General features: G+C 46.7%; 1 protein-coding gene across 1 annotated transcript in view; it reads left to right on the forward strand.

Annotated features, from left to right (window-relative positions):
* grm6a (glutamate receptor, metabotropic 6a) overlaps nt 1–20,019 on the forward strand; it is a 68,795-nt gene that overhangs the window by 32,263 nt on the left and 16,513 nt on the right. The window contains exons 5-7 of the mRNA XM_081349651.1: nt 18,193–18,347; nt 18,924–19,064; nt 19,243–19,443. Coding sequence (XP_081205777.1) covers nt 18,193–18,347; nt 18,924–19,064; nt 19,243–19,443 — 497 coding nt within the window. The remainder of the gene's footprint in view (nt 1–18,192; nt 18,348–18,923; nt 19,065–19,242; nt 19,444–20,019) is intronic.

Consider the following 20,019-nt stretch of genomic DNA (forward strand, 5'->3'; position numbering starts at 1 on the left):
TGCCCTTATCCAACAGCTCTTGTAGGAAGGAGAGAACCTCCGTCACCTCACAATCGAGGGGTGACAGGCCCCGAGCTGTACACCAGCTGGAGAAAACCGACCACTTCGAGGCATAAAGCCGCCTGGTGGAAGGCGCTCTAGCCTGAGTGATGGTGTTCAGCACTCCATCCGTGAGGCTAACGGGTAACCGTTGAACGTCCACGCATGAAGGGACCACAGCTCTGGGTGTGGGTGCCAAATCGAGCCCCTGGCCTGCGAGAGGAGATCTCTCCTCAATGGCACTGGCCATGGAGCGGAGTCTGCTAACTGCATCAGGACTGGAAACCAGGCTTGGTTGTCCCAGAACGGTGCTATAAGCAGTACTGGGCATTTCACTTCCCTGACTCGCTCCAGCACCTGAGGTAGGAGGGAGACTGGGGGAAACGCGTATAGCGGGCAGTGCGGCCACTTGTGGGACAGCGCGCTGTCGTTCTTTGAAAAGAACACGGGGCAATGAGCGTTTTCTGGGGACGCGAATAGGTCCACCTCCGCTCTGCCGAATCTCTGCCACAACAGCCGGACTGTTTGTGGGTGTAGAGACCATTCGCCCGTGGGAACATTGTTCCTGGACAGCCTGTCTGGACCCAGGTTGAGTGTCCCGGGCACATGCACCGCTCTCAGCGAGCTCAGGTTGCGCTGAGCCCATATTAGGAGGCGCTCGGCCAGCCTGTAAAGGGAACTGGAACCGAGACCGCCTTGGCGATTTATGTAGGACACCACGGCCGTGTTGTCCGAGCGGACTACGACGTGTTGGTCCTTGATGTGGGGACAAAAGCGCGTCAGCGCGTTGTGAACTGCTAGCATTTCCAGGCAGTTGATATGATGGAGCTTTTCTCGTTCTGACCAGAGGCCAAAGAACGGCCTGCCCTCGAGCAGCGCTCCCCATCCCGAGGTGGATGCGTCCGTAGACACCACTTTCACTCTCGAGGAAGTCCCCAGGCTTACACCTGAACGGTACCAATCGCCCGCCGCCCATGGTCTCAGGGCTGCTGCGCAGTCTTGATCGACTTTGAGGCGCAATCGGCTGAGTGCCCACGCTCCGCGTGGCACTCGCGCTTTCAACCAGAACTGCAGAGGGCGCATGCGAAGCAGGCCCAGCTGGAGAACTGATGATGCTGAGGCCCTCTGTTCGCTGTGCGACGGCGGCGCTTCGGGGCGCGCTAGCATAGGCGTTACGCCTGTGACATTTGAGGCGGGGAGCGCGCGTAATACAGCGGGCAACACGCTCATCCTCGACCCCGCTACAGTGTTTATCTGAACGAGGGAGGTCTGAGAAGGTCTCATGGGACTCATGCAGCCTACAAGTGAACGTGGGCGGGGACCGGGCACGTTTACTGCTTTGGCCGCGCTGTCTGCTTGAACAGAGCGGGTGCTCACAGGTCCCGTTTTTACAGGGAGCCTGTGGCTTGCCAGACATAGCGTTTGTGGGCACTGGGAAGTGGGCACTTTGACTATGTTTGTGGCGCGATCGAACTGCGTCGATCTTATGAGTACGGGCCCTGTGTGCAGGGCTGTGCTTGTGTGTAGGGATGGGCACAGGGAAGTGGGCATCAACACTACATTTATAGCACCATCGGCCTTGGCCGGGACACCAGAAAATACACTCTTTTCGGGATTTATCTGGGTAGCCGTAAAAACGGCTTTTGTGTGCAGGCAAGCGGGCAGCTGTGCGGGCTTGTGCTCTGCTGAGAACGCTGAAGCAGTCGCAATTCCTGGGACTGAGACAGCGGTGCGCTTTGGTGAGGGCCCGGTCGCAACGGGGCTTACACACCTGCGCTTTCCTAGGCGTGCTAGGACTTCTTTGGGGCTTCCGGCTTCAACACAACCCTTGGTCGCGGCCCGCGGTGAGTGGGGCGGCGGCTGGTAGAGCGAGAGCGAGGGCGTGAGCTGCGCTGCTGTCGCTGTGAGGCGGCGGCCGGGGGCTGAGGCTGTGAGCTCCGAGGGGCCTGCTTCTCACGGCCCGCTGCGGAACTGGAGCGCTTCGGCAGGAAGTGCTTGAATGCCTGTGACGCTTTCTGGGCTTCGGAAAATCTCTCCACGAACTCGGAGAGAGAAGATCCAAAGAGGCCAGCGGAGGATAGCGGGGCGTCGAGGAACGCGTTGCGCTCTGCATCAGCCATCTCCGTGAGCGTCAGCCACAAATGCCTCTCGGCTACGGTAGCGGAAGCCATACAGCGTCCCATGGCTTGTGCTGCAGCCTTGGTAGCGCGGAGGGAGAGATCCGACGCGCTTCTCAGGTCCGTGATGCAGATAGCTTCAGGTCCATCTCGTCCAGTTTGCGGAGGAGATCGCCTTGGAAAACCTGAAGCGTGGCCATGGTGTGCAGGGCCGATGCCGCCTGCCCAGCGGCGGAGAAGATCCGCGCGAGCAGCGACGACGTCGTCATGCGGCAGGCTTTTGACGGCAGCATAGGCTTAGTCCGCCGTCCAGCAGAGGGCGGGCAAAGGTGGGCTGCTATCGCCTGTTCCACCGGCGGCAGAGTGAGGTAGCCTCGGTCCTGAGCATTATCCAGGGAGGAAAATGCTGGGGATACAGACGAACGTGTTCGTGCAGAAAAGGGAGCGTTCCAGGCCTTCGCCACTTCTTCATGAAGCTCAGGAAGAAACGGAGCGGGCTTAGACACAGGAGAAGTGCGCTCACCAGGGAGGAAGCTACCATCAAGCCGGGTGCGCGAGGGGAGTTCCGGTGCAGACCACTCGAGGCCGAGGCTCGCCGCGGCCAACGCGAGTACTCGCATGAGCTCCCTCTCGATGCTAGCTCTAGCCGACGGCTTTCGGGCAGGAGGCGTGAGGTCCGCAGAGCTCGCCCAGTCCTCACTGCCTGAAGCTAGCAGAGAGCAGGAATCCTTTTCGACCGACTCGACTTCAGAAACAACTTCCTCAGATGAAGCGGCGGCAGACTGCGGGCGCTGAGCATCGGGAAGTGCTTCGGGGGAAGCCGGCGAAGCTGGGGAAGAGGGTTCCGGGGCCCGCTGCGAGCGGCGCTTCTTGCGGCGCGGCACCGCGGCGGGGGGCGCAGGCTCGGAGAAATGTGCCAGGCGAGTCCGCAGAGTCACCATCGGCAAAAGCTCGCAGTGAGGGCAGCCGCCGTCAGCGAGCGCGAGCGCTGCGTGATCTTCGCCCAGACAGGAGACGCAAATAACGTGGCGGTCTCCCTCGGTGAGCGGGGCTCGGCACGAGCCACAGGATGGCATCTTGATAAAGACGCGGCTCTTTTAGGGGTGAGTGTTCAGGGAACACTGCACACACACACACAGAACAGAGCAGGTAAAAGGATATGAAGCGCCGGAAAGCGCAGCAGGTACGGCAGTAGAGGCGGCGAAGGCCAGCGGCTTCAAGGGCTCGTCCCGCTGAAAAGCTTGCCTCGACGACGCTTGCTTCTTCGTGATCCAGCGATGCGTGAGCTTCGCTGAAGAGATGAAAATCAGTTGAATCAGCCTACTCGAGCTCCTTTTATAGGGGATGGCCACACCCGTTTCGGCGGGATGTGACGAGGAGCGCGCGAAGCGCTCTCATTGGTCTGATGTTGCATCAGCCCTCGCTCGATAGGCTCATGCAGTTGCCGCAGAACAGCCAATGAGTGAGCGAGCCGTCTCGCCATGGCTGTGCACTGCTGCAATGCGTTTTACAAATATGAAAATTAAGGATAATTTTGCTTCAGTATTTCGTGAAAAGAGACTTTTCCCGCAGCGTTTATTCAAACGCAGTACGAGAGAACTCTCGTAAGAGAACTACACTTTTTTATTTGTTTTTCTGAAAGTATAATGAAATTAGCCAAAGCATTTTACAAACAAACATGCATCCATCTCAAAAGGAAGATTTCAAGTGCTTTAAGTTTCTACTTTTAAACTTACCATTAAGAGAGTTTGTGTGCTAGATTTGCACATGCATTTCTTCTTTCCTTTTTTTTTTTTTTTTTTACAAACGTCAACATAGGAACGTCAACGTGAAGCAACGTTAACAACCCTTTACAGTTCTTTAATGGATGTTTTCACTGTTTGACAGGATGTTGGTGGAAGGCGTGAACAAATAAGAGAACTTGTTGATGTCAGCTGAAAAATAAAAAGTTGTTTGAGAGGCACATTTTGATTTCACTACAATACCGTGTTGTGCACTGATGACCAGGAAAGAGTAATAAGAAAGTAAAAAGGGCTAATTTAGATTTTATGTGGACTGAATGAATATTTGCTGTGTTTATTATTGTTTACAAGCATTGCCACACATTTATCTTTAGAATCTGGATATTTTGTCTTTAACAGGTGCATGATGTAAGTCTAACAGGGGCTTTTTCCATAGTTTTTTTTAAAGGGGTGGTTGATTATGATTTCACTTTTCTAACTTTAGTTAGTGTGTAATGTTGCTGTTTGAGCATAAACAACATCTGCAAAGTTACAACGCTCAAAGTTCAAAGCAAAGGGAGATATTTTCTTTTAAAGAAATTGCTTTTTAAAGGAGAACTTCGGGCAATTTTAACATTGAGCTCATTTTTTTGTAAATTTGGAGTGCTGTCAGTACAGAGAACAACTACAAAAATCGGTGTTGCCTACACCGTGCTATCCTCTTTTTAAAATTTGCACCCTGTTGCACCAATCACTCACATGGCTGAGCACTTGTAATGACACATCAAGGATGTTAAGAGGCTAAAAGCAGGTTTAAAACTTGCCCCATTGAAGTCAACAGGGTGCAAATTTTAAAAAGAGGATAACACAGTGTAGGCAACACCGATTTTTGTAGTTGTTCTCTGTACTGACAGCACTCCAAATTTACAAAAAAATGAGCTCAATGTTAAAATTGACCTGTGTTCTCCTTTAAGGACTACATCAAACTGCTGGTAGGGATTACACAACATTCCTCCCGGGTTAGTGACATCACCAACCCTAGAATTTACATAAACCTGCCCCCGGGGATGTAATTTATAGATTATCATGACAGAATATGCTAATCAATGACTAGAAGATAACTACACACAAGTTACATAAATTCATCAACTAACCATTCAGAAATGTTGTCTACATGTTGGCACGAGTCTCTCCATCTTTCTGACTCTGATCTGAACATATAAGGCTAAAAGTTTTAGAAATTCAGTGCATGTCTGTGTGAGGTAATCGAAGCTGCTAAGGAGCTCTTGAAGCTCCGCCCTCTGTGCCGGGAGCAGCAGCTCATTTGCATTTTAAAGGGACAGACACAAAAACTGTGCGTTTTTGCTCACCCTCAAAAAGTGACCATTTTAACATGCTATATAAAAATATCTGTGGGGTATTTTGAGCTAAAACTTCACATACACATTCTGGGGACATCAAAGACTTATTTTACATCTTGTGAAAAGGGAATTATATCACCCCTTTAATGATTCTGTCTGGAACAAACTGTTCGTTCCATCTGTCGCTGAGCACCAGACTAATGTTGTCACAGATTTGTTAATGGTTGACTGGTAACAAGGGCACATGTGGATTATTTTATAGGATTGAACTAACTTTTAGTATTTGTGACATTTAGGGGAGATTTGTAAAATAAACCAAATACTAAATGCAACGTGCTTGCAATGAGAGAAAACACCCTTTGATGTACTGATAAGACAATATGAGATACTTTGCTTTTGATATGCAATGCATCACACATGCTCCTGTATGCATGTAAATGGAGTTGGCTGCTGACCAACGAACCAGAAAAGGGAACAATAGCCACAGATTTAGCCCAGAAACATGCATGATTAGCCAACGCATTGCAAGTGCATGGTCCTGATACATGTTACTGTACAGTAACAAATCTCATTAGGGGATGATAGAGTTCCCTTCAAATGTCTGTGCCATTAAATGTGTTTTTATTCATATAGCTTGCTACATGTCAACAGTTTAACTAAACATACCCGCTCAGCGTGATTATCTTTAAATTGTTGAGATTGTAATGGCAACAGTTCACCTGAAAAAATACTGTAGAAGACAGCTTTGTATTACCCGCTTTAACACTGCAAATGCAATGTGTATTTGCATTGTGTAATGAATTGCGTTCTGACACATTTCTGAAATGCATGTAAATGCATGCTAATGTGAAACCAAAAGTGCATTCATAACGCCATTATGTAGCTCTGCCTCTTTTCAGCGCTGCACTCATTGTGTTCTGTCTTCCGGTTTGTATTTCCATAGCAATAAGTTAAAATCTTACAGATTTATGAATTAACCGCTTGTTTTAAAATATTCCTGGTCTACTGACATTTGTTATGACATCCACTTAGAACATTACAATGATCAGGATAATAGTGTTGGGTCCGAGTCCACCATTGTCGAGTCCGAGTCGAGTCCAAGTCCTTAACAATCGAGTCCGAGTCCAAGTCCGAGTCCAAAGAGGGCCGAGTCGCACTTGAGTCCGAGTCCTTAACATCCGAGTCCGAGTCGAGTCCGGCCGAGTCCACAAAGATTTAAATGGTTTTAAATTGGCCTCAACTCAAGCAGCACATGAACGTACTCGGTTACTAACGTAACCTCGGTTCTCTCTAGAGAGAGGAACGAGTACTGCGTAGAATACGCTAGGGGAAAATCCTTTTCCACGAGAATACTGAAGCCAAAAAAATTATCCTTTAATTTTGTATTAATGTAAAACGCGTTGCGGCAGCATACAGACATAGGCGAGGCAGCTCGCGCGCCTATTGGCTGGTCTGCTGGCAACTGCTTAAGCCTATCGAGCGAGACCTAGAGTGACGTCAGACCCAATGAGGGCGCTTCGCGCCCTCTGCGTCACGTCCCGCCGAAACGGGCGTGGCTTAGGTCTATAAATACCGCTCGCAGGCATTATTTCTCTGGTTTTTCATAGTCGAAGCAACCAGAGCGCGTGCAGGCACGGCAGGATACGCAGTACTCGTTCCTCTCTCTAGAGAGAACCGAGGTTACGTTAGTAACCGAGTACGTTCTCTTACGAGAGATACTCTCGTACTGCGTAGAATACGCTAGGGGAACCTACTGTAAAACGCCGTGCGTGCTGGGATCTGATACCATAGACTCAAGGGCGACAGCCCGGAGTTCATACAGTACATAATCACCCAGGGGATCCACAGGGAATCCTGGAAGAAAAGGGGGGTTAGCCACTATCTTCCTTATAGCAGCATAGAGCAAGGATTGCAATACTCAATAGCTGCATAACTGACAGCGCCAGCTATGAGATTTTGGCCATACTAGACCGACAGTAGTCTGGCCTGTAGTGCGGGAACCTCTAGGTTGTAAAACCTTATAAATGTAGACGGAGAGGCCCAGCCTGCCGCCATACAAATATCTTGCAAGGCAATCCCACTTGACCATGCCCACGATGAAGCCATGCTTCTCGTGGAGTGCGCTTTGACACCCAGCGGGCACTGCATGCCCTTGGTTGTGTAAGCTAGCGCTATCGCGTCCACTACCCATCTGGATAGGGTCTGTTTCGAAGCGGCTTGTCCCTTAGAACGTCCGCTGAACGAAACAAATAGCTGCTCCGTCTGTCTGAAAACAGACGAGCGAGACACATAAGCTCTTAACGCCCTGACTGGGCAAAGGGAGCTTTCGTCCATATTTCCTTCAGTGACCGGCAGAGCAGACAGGGAAATGACCTGTGCTCTGAACGGTGTATTGAGGGATTTAGGAACATAACCGTGCTTAGGTTTGAGTATAACTCTAGAGTCATTCGGCCCAAATTCCATGCACGTCGCGCTTACTGAGAGCGCGTGTAAGTCCCCTATGCGCTTCACTGAAGCGAGAGCCAGAAGAAACGCCGTCTTGAAAGACAGGTGTTTAAGATCAATCTCCTGCAAGGGCTCAAATGGATGACCTTTCATGGCTTCCAGTACCGTAGAAAGGTCCCATATAGGGACTGTGGGAGGTCTGGGAGGATTCAGTCTCTTAGCTCCACGAAGGAAGCGAATAACTAAATCATTCCTTCCAATAGACTGGCCGAGCGTGGTCGAAGAGAACACTGCTATGGCCGCTACATAGACTTTGAGCGTGGAAGGGGACCTGCCCTTATCCAACAGCTCCTGTAGGAAGGAAAGAACCTCCGTCACACCGCAATACAGGGGTGACACACCACGAGCTGTGCACCAGCTAGAGAACACTGACCATTTTGAGGCATAGAGACGTCGCGTAGACGGAGCTCTGGCCTGTGTGATAGTGTTTAGCACTCCCTGTGGGAGGTCAGCGGGTACCCGTTGATGGCCCACACATGGAGGGACCACAGCTCTGGGTGAGGATGCCAAATCGAGCCGTTGGCTTGAGAGAGGAGATCCCTCCTCAGAGGCACTGGCCACGGGGCGGTGCTTGCTAACTGCATCGCGATTGGGAACCAAGGTTGGCTCATCCAAAGTGGGGCTACAAGCAGCACTGAGCATCCTTCTTCCCTGACCCGTTCTATCACCTGAGTCAGGAGGGAGACGGGGGGAAAAGCGTAGAGAGGACGGCGAGGCCACTCGTGGGTCAGCGCGTCCTTGCTCTTCGAGAAAAATTCTGGACAGTGAGCGTTTTCCTAAGACGCGAACAGGTCTACTTCCGCTCTGCCGAATTTCTTCCACAGCAGCTGGACTGTCTGTGGGTGCAAAGACCATTCTCCTGTCGGAACTTGGTTCCTGGACAGTCTGTCTGGTCCTATGTTTAGGAGCCCCGGCACGTGCGCTGCTCTCAGCGAGAGCAGGTTGCTGCGGGCCCATTTCAGGAGGCGCCTGGTTAGCCTGTACAGAGTCAGGGACCTGAGGCCGCCCTGGCGATTTATGTAGGACACCACTGAGACGTTGTCTGAACGTATTAGCACGTGGTGCCCCTGTATGAGGGGACAAAAGCGCGTGAGCGCTTTGCTCACTGCCAACATTTCGAGGCAGTTGATATGTAAGAGCTTCTCCCGCTTTGACCATAGGCCAAAAAACGGTCTGCCCTCGAGCAGCGCTCCCCATCCCGAGGTGGATGCGTCCGTGGACACCACCATCACTCTCGAGGAAGTCCCCAGGCTTACACCTGATTGGTACCAGTCTTTTGCCTCCCAAGGTTTCAAAGCTGCAATGCATGCTCGATTGACCTTGACGCGAAGCTGACCGGAGGCCCACGCTGAGCGTGGTACTCTCTTTCTGAGCCAGAACTGCAGTGGGCGCATGCGCAGAAGGCCCAACTGGAGAACTGAAGATGCTGAGGCCATCAGGCCGAGCATCCTTTGAAAGGCTTTGAGAGGGACTATCGCGCCGCAGCGGAACGCGCCGGCTGCGCGACGAATGTCTAGTGTGCGCTGAGATGACAGGCGTGCTGTCATTAGCAGCGAGTTCAGCTCTATTCCCAGAAAAGATATAATCTGTCTGGGGAAAAGTGAGCTCTTCTCCCAATTCACTGCGAGACCGAGATTCTCGAGGTGATCGAGTAAAATGGTCCTGTGCTCTACGAGCTCTGAGTGAGATTGGGCTAGAATCAGCCAGTCGTCCAGATAGTTCAGCACTCGTATGCCCCGTAATCTGAGGGGTGCGAGCGCTGCATCCATGCACTTCGTAAATGTACGGGGTGCCAGGGACAAGCCGAAAGGCAGGACTGTGTACTGATATGCCTGGCCCTCGAAGGCGAATCTCAAAAATCGCCTGTGACGTGACGCTATCTGTATTTGAAAATACGCGTCTTTTAGATCTATTGACACAAACCAGTCCCCCTGGCGGACGTGCGCGAGGATTTTTCTGGTTGTGAGCATCCTGAACTGGCGCTTCATAAGCGCTCTGTTCAACTGCCGCAGATCTAGTATGGGTCTGAGACCCCCGTCTTTTTTGGGCACCAGGAAGTATCTGCTGTAAAGCCCCCCCTCGCTTTGAGCTTGAGATAGGGGTTCTATAGCCCCTTTGCTCAACAGTTTCAAAATCTCGCCTCGAAGTAGATGGGCTACTTTCGATTCTACCGTGGTCTCGACGCGCGCCATGAAGCGGCGAGGGCGTCGGCGAAACTGCAGCGAATAGCCTCCTTTTATGATGTTCAACACCCATCTCGAAACCCCGGGAAGCTTTTCCCACGCAGGTGCGCGAGTAGCTAGGGGCCGGATGCGAAGCGCGCTCTGATCGGCTCGCGATACAGCGGCTTTTGTGTGCTGTGACATAAGCGTCGCGCTCATGACATCTGAGGCAGGGGGCGCGCTGATAACAGCGGGCAGAATGCCCGCGCTCGACTCCTCCGCAGTGTTTAGCTGAGAGGAGGAGGGCTGGGCTAGTTTCATGTCTGTGTGTGGGCGTGGGCGCGGAGCGGCGGGCACGTACACCACCTTTACAGCATTGCTCGCGTGAGCAGAGCATATGCATACGGGTCCTGTATTCACAGGGACCGTGAGACATGTGGGAAGTAGCGTTAGTGGGCACTGGGTAGTGGGCACTTTTGCTACATTTGAAGCGCAATCGATCTGAGTCGATTTTATGTGCGCGCGCCCTGTGTGAAGGGCTGTGCTTGTGTGTAGGAATGGGCGCTGAGTAGCGGGCATTTTTTCTACACATGAAACACCGTCGGCCGTGGCCGGGACACCAGAAAATACACTCTTTAAGGGATTTATCTGGGTAGCCGTAAAAACGGCTTTTGTGTGCAGGCAAGCGGGTAATGGAACCGGCTTGTTGGCTGCTAAATACGCTGGACCAGTCACATTTCCTGGAACTGGACGAGCGGCAAGCTTTGGTGGAAGTCCGGCCGCAGCGGGACTTGGACACCGTCGCTTTCCTAGGCGTGCTAGGATGATTTCGGGGCCTCTGGCTTCAACACAACCTTCTGCCGCGGGCCACGCGGGGCGGGGCGGCGGCCGGATGAGCGAGAGCGCGGTCTCGAGCTCTGGGCTTGGCGGCGTTGAGAAGAGGAGGCGGCGGGCGGAGGCTTAGGCTGTGAGCTCTGAGCAGACGGTTTCGCACGGCCTGCTGCAGAACTGGAGCGCTTCGGGAGGAAGTGCTTCATGGCCTGGGTCGCTTTCTGCACCTCAGCGAACCTATCGGCGAAATCTTTGACCGAGGTTCCGAAGAGGCCGGCAGGGGAAAGCGGCGCGTCGAGGAACGCGGTGCGCTCCGACTCAGACATGTCAGAGAGCGTAAGCCACAGATGTCTCTCAGACACGGTGAGCGAGGCCATGCTCCGTCCGATGGCCTGTGCTGCTGACTTGGTGGCGCGAAGAGCGAGGTCTGTAGCGCTCCTCAAGTCCGGCACACAGATTGCGTCAGGTCCTTTCTCGTCCAGCTGGCGGAGGAGATCGGCCTGGTATATCTGAAGCGTGGCCATGGTGTGCAACGCTGACGCGGCCTGCCCGGCGGCGGAGAAAGCGCGGCGGAGCAGGGTTGACGTCGTGCGGCAGGCTTTTGAGGGCAGCGCCATCTTAGCACGCCGTCCAGCGGAGGGCGGGCATAAGTGCGCTGCGATAGCCTCTTCAACCGGCGGCAGGGAGTGGTAGCCTCTGTTCTTTGCGTCGTCAACAGCGGAGAACGCCAAAGAGACAGAGGACCGAGTCCTGGCCGAAAAAGGGGAGTCCCAAGATTTAGCGACTTCTTCATGAAGCTCAGGAAGAAAGGGCGCTGGCTTGGATGCAGGTGAAACGCGCTCCCCAGGCAGGAAGTAGCCGTCCAGCCGGTTATGAGCAGGCTGCTCAGGCGTAATCCACTCGAGGCCGAGGCTCGCCGTGGCCTGAGTGAGCACGCGCATGAGCTCCGCCTCAATGCTCGCTCTCTTTCCCGTAGAAGCACGGGCAGGAGGGGTGGGGTCCTCAGAGCCCGCCCAATCCTCACTGCCTGATGCTATGAGAGAGCAGGAATCCTCCTCTCGAAGCAGCGCGTCGATCTCATCAGCGTCATCGACAGAAGCGGCGGCAGACCGCGGCCGCTGTCCGTCCGTGAGCGAAGCTGATGAAACCGGAGAAGCAGGCGGGCGCACCGGCGAGCTTTGACGGCTGAGAGAGGGCTCCGGGATCCGCTGAGCGCGGCGCTTCTTACGGCGCGGCACAACAGCAGGTGTGGGCGCAGTCTCGGTGAACAGTGCCAAGCGAGTCCTCAGAGTCGCTAAAGGCAACAGCTCGCAGTGATGGCAGCCGCCATCAGCGAGCGCGAGAGCTGCGTGTTCTTGACCCAGGCAGGAAGCGCAGATGACATGGCGGTCCCCGTCGCTGAGTGCGGCTCTGCACGAGCCACAAGCAGGCATCTTGAAAAAGACGCAGCTCTTTTAGATAGTGTGAGTCGCGCCGGCGAACACACACACACAGTGCAATGAAAAGGATATAGGCGCTGGATAGCGCAGCAGGAAGGCGATGAAGGCGGCGCGGCCAGCAGCTTCTTCGACTCGTCCCGCTGAGGTGCTCCTTCAACAGCGCGGCTTCTTCTCGGATCCAGCGATGTGAGTTGCTTCGCTGAAGGATGAAAAATCAGAGAAATAATGCCTGCGAGCGGTATTTATAGACCTAAGCCACGCCCGTTTCGGCGGGACGTGACGCAGAGGGCGCGAAGCGCCCTCATTGGGTCTGACGTCACTCTAGGTCTCGCTCGATAGGCTTAAGCAGTTGCCAGCAGACCAGCCAATAGGCGCGCGAGCTGCCTCGCCTATGTCTGTATGCTGCCGCAACGCGTTTTACATTAATACAAAATTAAAGGATAATTTTTTTGGCTTCAGTATTCTCGTGGAAAAGGATTTTCCCCTAGCGTATTCTACGCAGTACGAGAGTATCTCTCGTAAGAGAACTGATAATATCTCCCAGTTATAGCACAAATTAAACATGAATGAACATCAGAACTGCAAAAAGAATTCAATACACAGCATTTTTCAAGTTCAAGTCCAATGACTTTAATCTACTATCTGGTTTGGTTTGTTTGTCGGACAAAAATGGCAGGTATCTGCATTATGATTGGTCAGATCGCATGTCAATCAAATTCCAGTGAAAGGTCTCAACACTGAGCTCTTAAATTAATTTGTTAAACCTTACAAAATGATTCCAATGTATAGTTACAGTCATACGTTTACCTATTGTACATCTTTCAGATTCTGCAAGGTAATGCTCAAGAATATAACACGATGCATTAAGAGCCAGGAGTAAACTTTTGAGCAAGATGACGATTTTTACATTTTTATTTATTTTGATTATCTTATTTTGATTTACATGCTAATATCTTATTTAGCCTCTAAATGGCAGGACTAAATTAATTAATGCATTTTTAAATAAAATAAGAGCAATTTACACCAATGATCCAGTTCAAAAATGTACACCCCCTGGCTCCTAATGGTTGCTTCCTTCTTGAGCATCACTAAATGTTTGCAGGGTTTGTAATAGTTGTGTAGGCCTATGAGTCCATCAGTTGTCTTCAGTGTGACAAGATGGATCTCACAATCATAGTCACTGCTAGTAAGGAGTCAAATATGCAGAAGATGCTGGAAAAGCAAAGAATGTGCAGGAGCTGGAGGATTTTTCCTCATGAACAACCATAAAAAAATAAAAAATAAAAAACTTGTGGATCATTCAGGTAATGAAACACAATATTAAAATCAAGCTTATATAATTTGTCTTGTATTTTGTGTTTGTATTTTTTCTTGTGGACTAGGCTATTAAACATCCATTATGTGAAAAATATTTTTCAGGGCAGTAATAAATAGAAACAATGTTTTTATGATCATCCTCGTTAAAAAATAAATAAATATTACATTTTGGAGATTCTGCAAGGTGTATGTAAACTTATGATTAAAGTGTAGGCTAAATCAATGTAACAAAAATCATAACATTAGGCTATGTTCACACTTAGCGTCTTTTTTCAAACTGCCAGCGTCTGTTCTACATTATAACCCTATGGAGTAAACCGTTTTTTCAAAAAAGTCCTGAGCGCTTTTTTAGACGCCACCGCCGGCGTCTTTTTCTGCAGCTCAGAGCGTCTTTTTAAGTTGAAAAAAGTTTTCTGAAAAGAACGCCCTACGTCAAGCGCCTTTTTGACAGCTGACCAATGACAAGCGAGAAGCGAGACCTGTCATTTCCATAACAACAAGAACGTTTTTGCAATCAATGGTGCAATGATTTGTAGCAGGTCTTCAAACTGACTTTTGTGTAGTCTAAAAAATGCCACAAACCGTGCATCATCCAACCGGAGCTCCTGGACTAAATTGTTGTAAGCACCATACAGTTTCCTTCCCCGTATAATGTCGTGCACCCACAAACGTCTTTGTGAACCGACATTCTCCTCCCCGGTAACTTCAAAAGCCAACGCAAGAGCCAACTTTCTCTTTCTCGACATTTTTTTGCATCACACAGCACTAGGCTACTGTTGCAGCTGTTGTTATAGCAACAAAAGACGCGCTCGGCTGCTATTTGTAACCGAACGCTGCCAGCGTTTTTTTTTTTTTTTTTGATAAAAAAACGCCGCTGTCAACTTTTTCTTGTCAAAAAAGACGCTAAGTGTGAACATAGCCTTAGACGCCAAAATGTTGCTTTGGTTATCACGTTCTCATGTTGCTATGGGTTACTGTGTCAATCATCGCAATTTCATGACTCACAGGACTAAAATTCTGCGGATTCTCTCCCACATTTAAATGCAGTTATCACTGTTTTTAATTTACAGTGTGAACGTAACCACTGGTCTACAAGCATGAAAAAATATATTATTTAGATTGTCAATAGCCATCACTTACTTACCGCGTTCTGCACTCTCACTGAAACTCTCATCATAAACACTGAAGTTGTCCGCACTGCACAGCGAATCTCTTATTTATATCGCGTCAAGACTTTGTTGTTTATGAGGAGATTTGCGAAAGGATAAAACTCGCGCTGATTCTGAACATACGTTTTGAGCGACTTCTCCGCATGGTGACTCAAAACGCCTCTGATTGGCCACTGTGTTCATGCGCTTAATATACATATCTGTGATTGGCTACAATGCTCAACACTGACACAACACAATGTAAGCAGTTTCGTTTCGTTTCGTTTTTGAATAATATTGTGTCCTCCAGTGCCCGGACTCGACTGTACTCGGCAAATTTTCCGAGTCTAAAATGTCCGAGTCCGTGTCAAGTCCGAGTACAAATTCATCCGAGTGCGTGACAAGTCCGAGTTCATTAAAAATTGGACTCGAGTCCGAGTCCGAGTTCGAGTACCCCAACTCTACAGGATAACTTTCGTTAACTCTACAATAAGTAAATCCACTTCATCATGTAATTCATCTTCGACGGCGACGCCATAGGAATATACAGAGATACCGCAAAAACAGAAGTTCAAACAAAAAAATTCGAAAGATGGCTGTGAGCTTGGTGTCTATACAAATATATTGAAGTTCTTAAAAATAAACAATCTAATTAAAACCAGTAAAGGTTCTATAGAATGATGTCATTATAGAACCTTTTTAATTTCCTTTTTAAAAGAATGTTTATTCTATTTCTATTCTTTTAACCTCTTATTCTTGTTATTTTTTAGTTCCTTTGAGAAATAATCTATTTATTGGTTCTTTTAAGAACCCAGACACCAATACCAATAATGAAACATCAAGAACTTGTTAATTTACAAAGAACCATATTATCAACTTAAACCTGTATGACTTTCTTTTTTTCTGTGGAACGTAAAATATATTTTGAAGAATGTTGGTAACCAAACTGTTTTGGTTCCCATTGACTTCGATTGTGTGGTCAAATAAATACAATGGAAGCCAATAGGAACCAAAACAGTTTGGTTACCAACATTCTTCAAAGCATTTTCTTTTATGTTTCTCAGCAGAAAGAAAGTTATAAAGGTCTGGAAATAAATGATGAGAGAATTCTCATTTTTGGGTGGACTATTCCTTTCAGACTTCTGTACAAAAAAGGTTCTTGATTAATGCTTCAGAACATCTGTCACGGGTCCTGGTTGCAGCAGAGATGAAACAGGATCTATGAGCAGCAGTCTTTATTTCTAGCAAAATCAAACTAACAGAAATACTCAGGACACTTAGAATTATGTAACACGGAACAGGACAACCACGCTTACAGTGACGTCGACAGACAACTAGACAGGATTAAACTCAGGCTTAAATACACAGGCAAACAAGAGGAACTAATGAGACTGATTAATAAGACACACCTGAACACAGTCAGTAACCATAGAAACAAACAGAGAGAACGAAGGAGAACTGAAGTAATTAACAGATTAGAAACGATTAACTGAGAAACTCAAAAATGAACAGAACTCAAACCGTGACAACATCATTGAAGAACTTTTATTTTTTTACATTCAACATCTCTACTGTGTTAATGTACATATATTCAGTTTTTACACTGGTTCTCAAATAACAAGGGAAGACAGAATATTTCTTCATTTTAAATGATGATTGGAAATCTGAAGTGTGACGTGTATCCGCTGTGATTTGAGCTCTTTGGGCATCTCAGGAGTGTCACCCTTCACCCATGAAGTGCTAAAGCTGCAGGGGGAAATGCCATCTTAGAAGGTGCTACAGTGTCAAATCCAAAATAAGCTGTCTGTATCATTTTATCTCGGAGCTTAGATGACCTTTTCATATATGATAAGAGTGGATACAGTATTCAAGACATTGCACTCCTCCTGGCATAATGTCATTTTGCTTTTTCCATAATTTGAACTTGCAAATTCAGAAGTACCAAAAAAACTCACCCAGTGGAGACAATACTTTGCTATTATCGTCAGCTCTCACAAGTGACGGTTTGCCAACCTGTGTTTGGGTTTCTCAGTCTCTAATCTATATGGCTTGTTGCTGATGCTTTTTGACAGGGTTATGAGGTAGAGAACATCTATGCAGATGAAGTTCCCCCTCATTAAAGCACTCCTGTGAACACGAGCTGTCGCTCGCACTGCGTGAATTGTCAACCACGTCTTTAAATGCATAACTGAATATCTTAATTCATAATAACTTGGTTCCACTCTAACTAACAATTTGAGATATTTGAATTTCATGAAGGTCTTTTGATTTTGAGAGACTTTTACATATTTATATGTTATATTAATATTTGCTTATGTATGTAGGTGTACTTTAATACAAAACAGGAGAACGTGCACAGTCTTTTTTTAGACTAAGTTTATTCCACATTTATGGACAAATAACATTTGTGTGCAAATGTAATAATTTAAGAATTGGCCATTGGCAGTTGAGATGTTTAAGGGATGCTGTCAATCTCATTGACAAAAAATATTCAGATTTTAATTCATCTGAATTTGGTCATGTTCCGGTTATGTAAGTGTCGCTTAAAAAAGAAAATTTGCGTCAGCTCCAGTTGTAAAGATTTCATATGGCACCAACACTTGCAAAGGCTCCAAATGATGGCAACTCTGGATCAACATAAACTGCAAAATATGAACTGCTTAACTGAATAGTTGACGTTAACTAACCACATATCATGTATTATTAATACAAAAATATTCTGTGAAGCTGCTTTGAAGCCATGTGTACTGTTAAATGTGCTATACAAATAAACTTGATTTGAATAAAAAAAAAACACACATACATAAACATAAATAAATACATCTGAATAAATTACAAAATATTAATACAAAATTATATAGATTAATTATGCAATTAAATAATTAATTTTCATATATTTTTTATTTTGTTACATTTTAATTTTGTGTTATATAAACACATAATTCAGAATATTCAAGTCAAATCAATTCACTTATATAGCGCTTTTTACAATACAGATTGTTTCAAAGCTTTACAGAGATAACAGGAAAATAATGCAAAAAAGTTTTTTTTCCAGAAGAAAACCTTAAGTAAGTTCAGTGATGTTAAATTTTTGTTTTAAAAAAAGTCATTAATTTAGTTAATTTATATATATAGCCGCTCTAGAGTAAACCGTGATGTCATCGTCCAGCTCAGTTCAGTTATTGTATAGTATATTATATATATATATTGTATATTGTATCAGTTGTATAATAGTGTCAATGCAGGCAGATCAATATTATTGTTGAATATTAAATTAAATGTTAAATTGAATGTCCCCAACTAAGCAAACCAAGCCAATGGCAACAAATTCATTAGAGCATGTTCAAACAAAGGTAAATCTGAGTAATGTTAGACGTAGACGGGTTTAAAAAGTCTAATTTGACAACACATATTGAAAAGACAAAACACAAAAGAACACTCATGTACATGAAGCGCAATGGGTTGTTAACGGTGTTTCAAGTTCCACGTTTTCACTATAATTTGTAATTAATTTTCAGGATAAACAGTGTAATTGTGCTGTTGCTTGTCCAGGCAGGTCCTGGAGGCTGCGAAGAAGTCCAATTTGACTGGTCATTTTAAATTTGTGGGATCAGACAGCTGGGGTGCCAAGAGCTCTCCGATCCTGGACCAGGAGGAAGTGGCTGAGGGTGCCGTCACCATTCTGCCCAAGAGAGCATCTATTGATGGTTTGAAATATTATATGCATATTTTAAGTCGCCATAAAATAAATGCATGTTACTTAAAACGATAATTTGTGCTTCTATTATTTTTTATTTTTTTAAGAAAATTGCTCTTCCTGTGATATGCTCACTTGATGTCTGCGATGTATTCAATGCAATATGCATTGCTCACTTTTCACAATCGAATTAGATGCTGATAAAGTATAAAATGAATCCCGTCCTACATTTCTTTCTAGTTCAATAGCTATTTCACTCAGAATTGTCACAATATGGTAGTAAAGTTGATTGCAACTTCTATTTCTGCCATGTACACTACCATTCAAAAGTATGTTTTTTTTAAAGAAATTAATAATTTTATTACAGTAAGGATGCATTAACTTGATCAAAGGTGACAGTACAGACGTTTATAATGTTACCAAAGTTTTCCATTTGAAGTAAATTCTGTTAGTAAGAGAGACTTCTTTCAAAATATTAAAAAATCATCCCCAAACTTTTGAGCGGTATCTTACAATTGTACTTAATTCTACTCTACTTAATTCTACTATAAACATAAAATTGGTAATTTTTCTGCTTTTCAATCAGGGTTTGACCAGTACTTCATCACTCGATCCCTGGAGAACAATCGCAGGAATATCTGGTTTGCTGAATTCTGGGAGGACGACTTTAGGTGCAAACTGACACGTCCAGGTATCAAGATCGACCCAGAAAAGAAGAAATGCACAGGTGAGAGCTCCTGATAGCCGTTAACTGATGTTTGGAGCAATGACAGGTTACCTTAAAATGTCTTGGTCTTATTAAAAGGTCTTCTGTCTTGCTTATCGTTCACCTACTCTTTTCATTCAACACTTTGCTGTCTCACTGTGTTCATTTCAACTTTTCTCTCTCTCTCTCTGACTTTCAGGAGAAGAACGGATCAGTCGTGATTCTCATTACGAGCAAGAGGGCAAGGTTCAGTTTGTAATTGATGCGGTGTATGCCATGGCTCATGCTTTGCACAACATGCACCAGGATCTGTGTCTGGGAGCCACAGGTGTTTGTGATAAAATGGACCCAGTGGAGGGACGTTTGCTGCTTAGCTACATCCGCGCCGTCAACTTCAATGGTGAGTTGACACACTTGATCAGAATCACTGAAGACGAGACCTGACTGGCATCAGAAATTCCATTAGACAATGCCAAAAGATGTTCAAAGGTCCAAACTAAACCCCATAGAGAGCTTTAGTTTTGCCTCGCAGGCTCATCTGGATTGAGCACAAGTGTCATGCATGTTGACATGGGTCTGCCCTGGGATATTTAAAAACTTTTACCCACAAATTAAAATTCTGTTATCATGTTCTCATTGCTATGCTGTTTCAAACCTGCATACAGTAACTTTAGTTATTGTGGAGAACATTTCTTTGTTGTATGCCTCATTTGTAAGTCATTTTTTTAAAAAATGTCTGCTAAATGAATAAATGTTAATGTAAAAGTTGAAATTTTGAAGAATGTTAGCTCTTTTCTATATAATCACAGTGTAGGGTAAAAGCACTTTCAAGCTCAAAAATGTATTGTGCTGTATAAGAAGTTTAAACTGCAATTTGCAAAAAATCCCAGAAAAGCTGTAGTCGCAAACATTCCGATATTTGATCAAAAATACAGTAAAAACGGTAATATTGGGAAATATTTTTACAATTCTATAA

This window comes from Scardinius erythrophthalmus, assembly GCF_964197995.2.
Source record: "Scardinius erythrophthalmus genome assembly, chromosome: 20".
NCBI classification, from domain to species: domain Eukaryota; kingdom Metazoa; phylum Chordata; class Actinopteri; order Cypriniformes; family Leuciscidae; genus Scardinius; species Scardinius erythrophthalmus.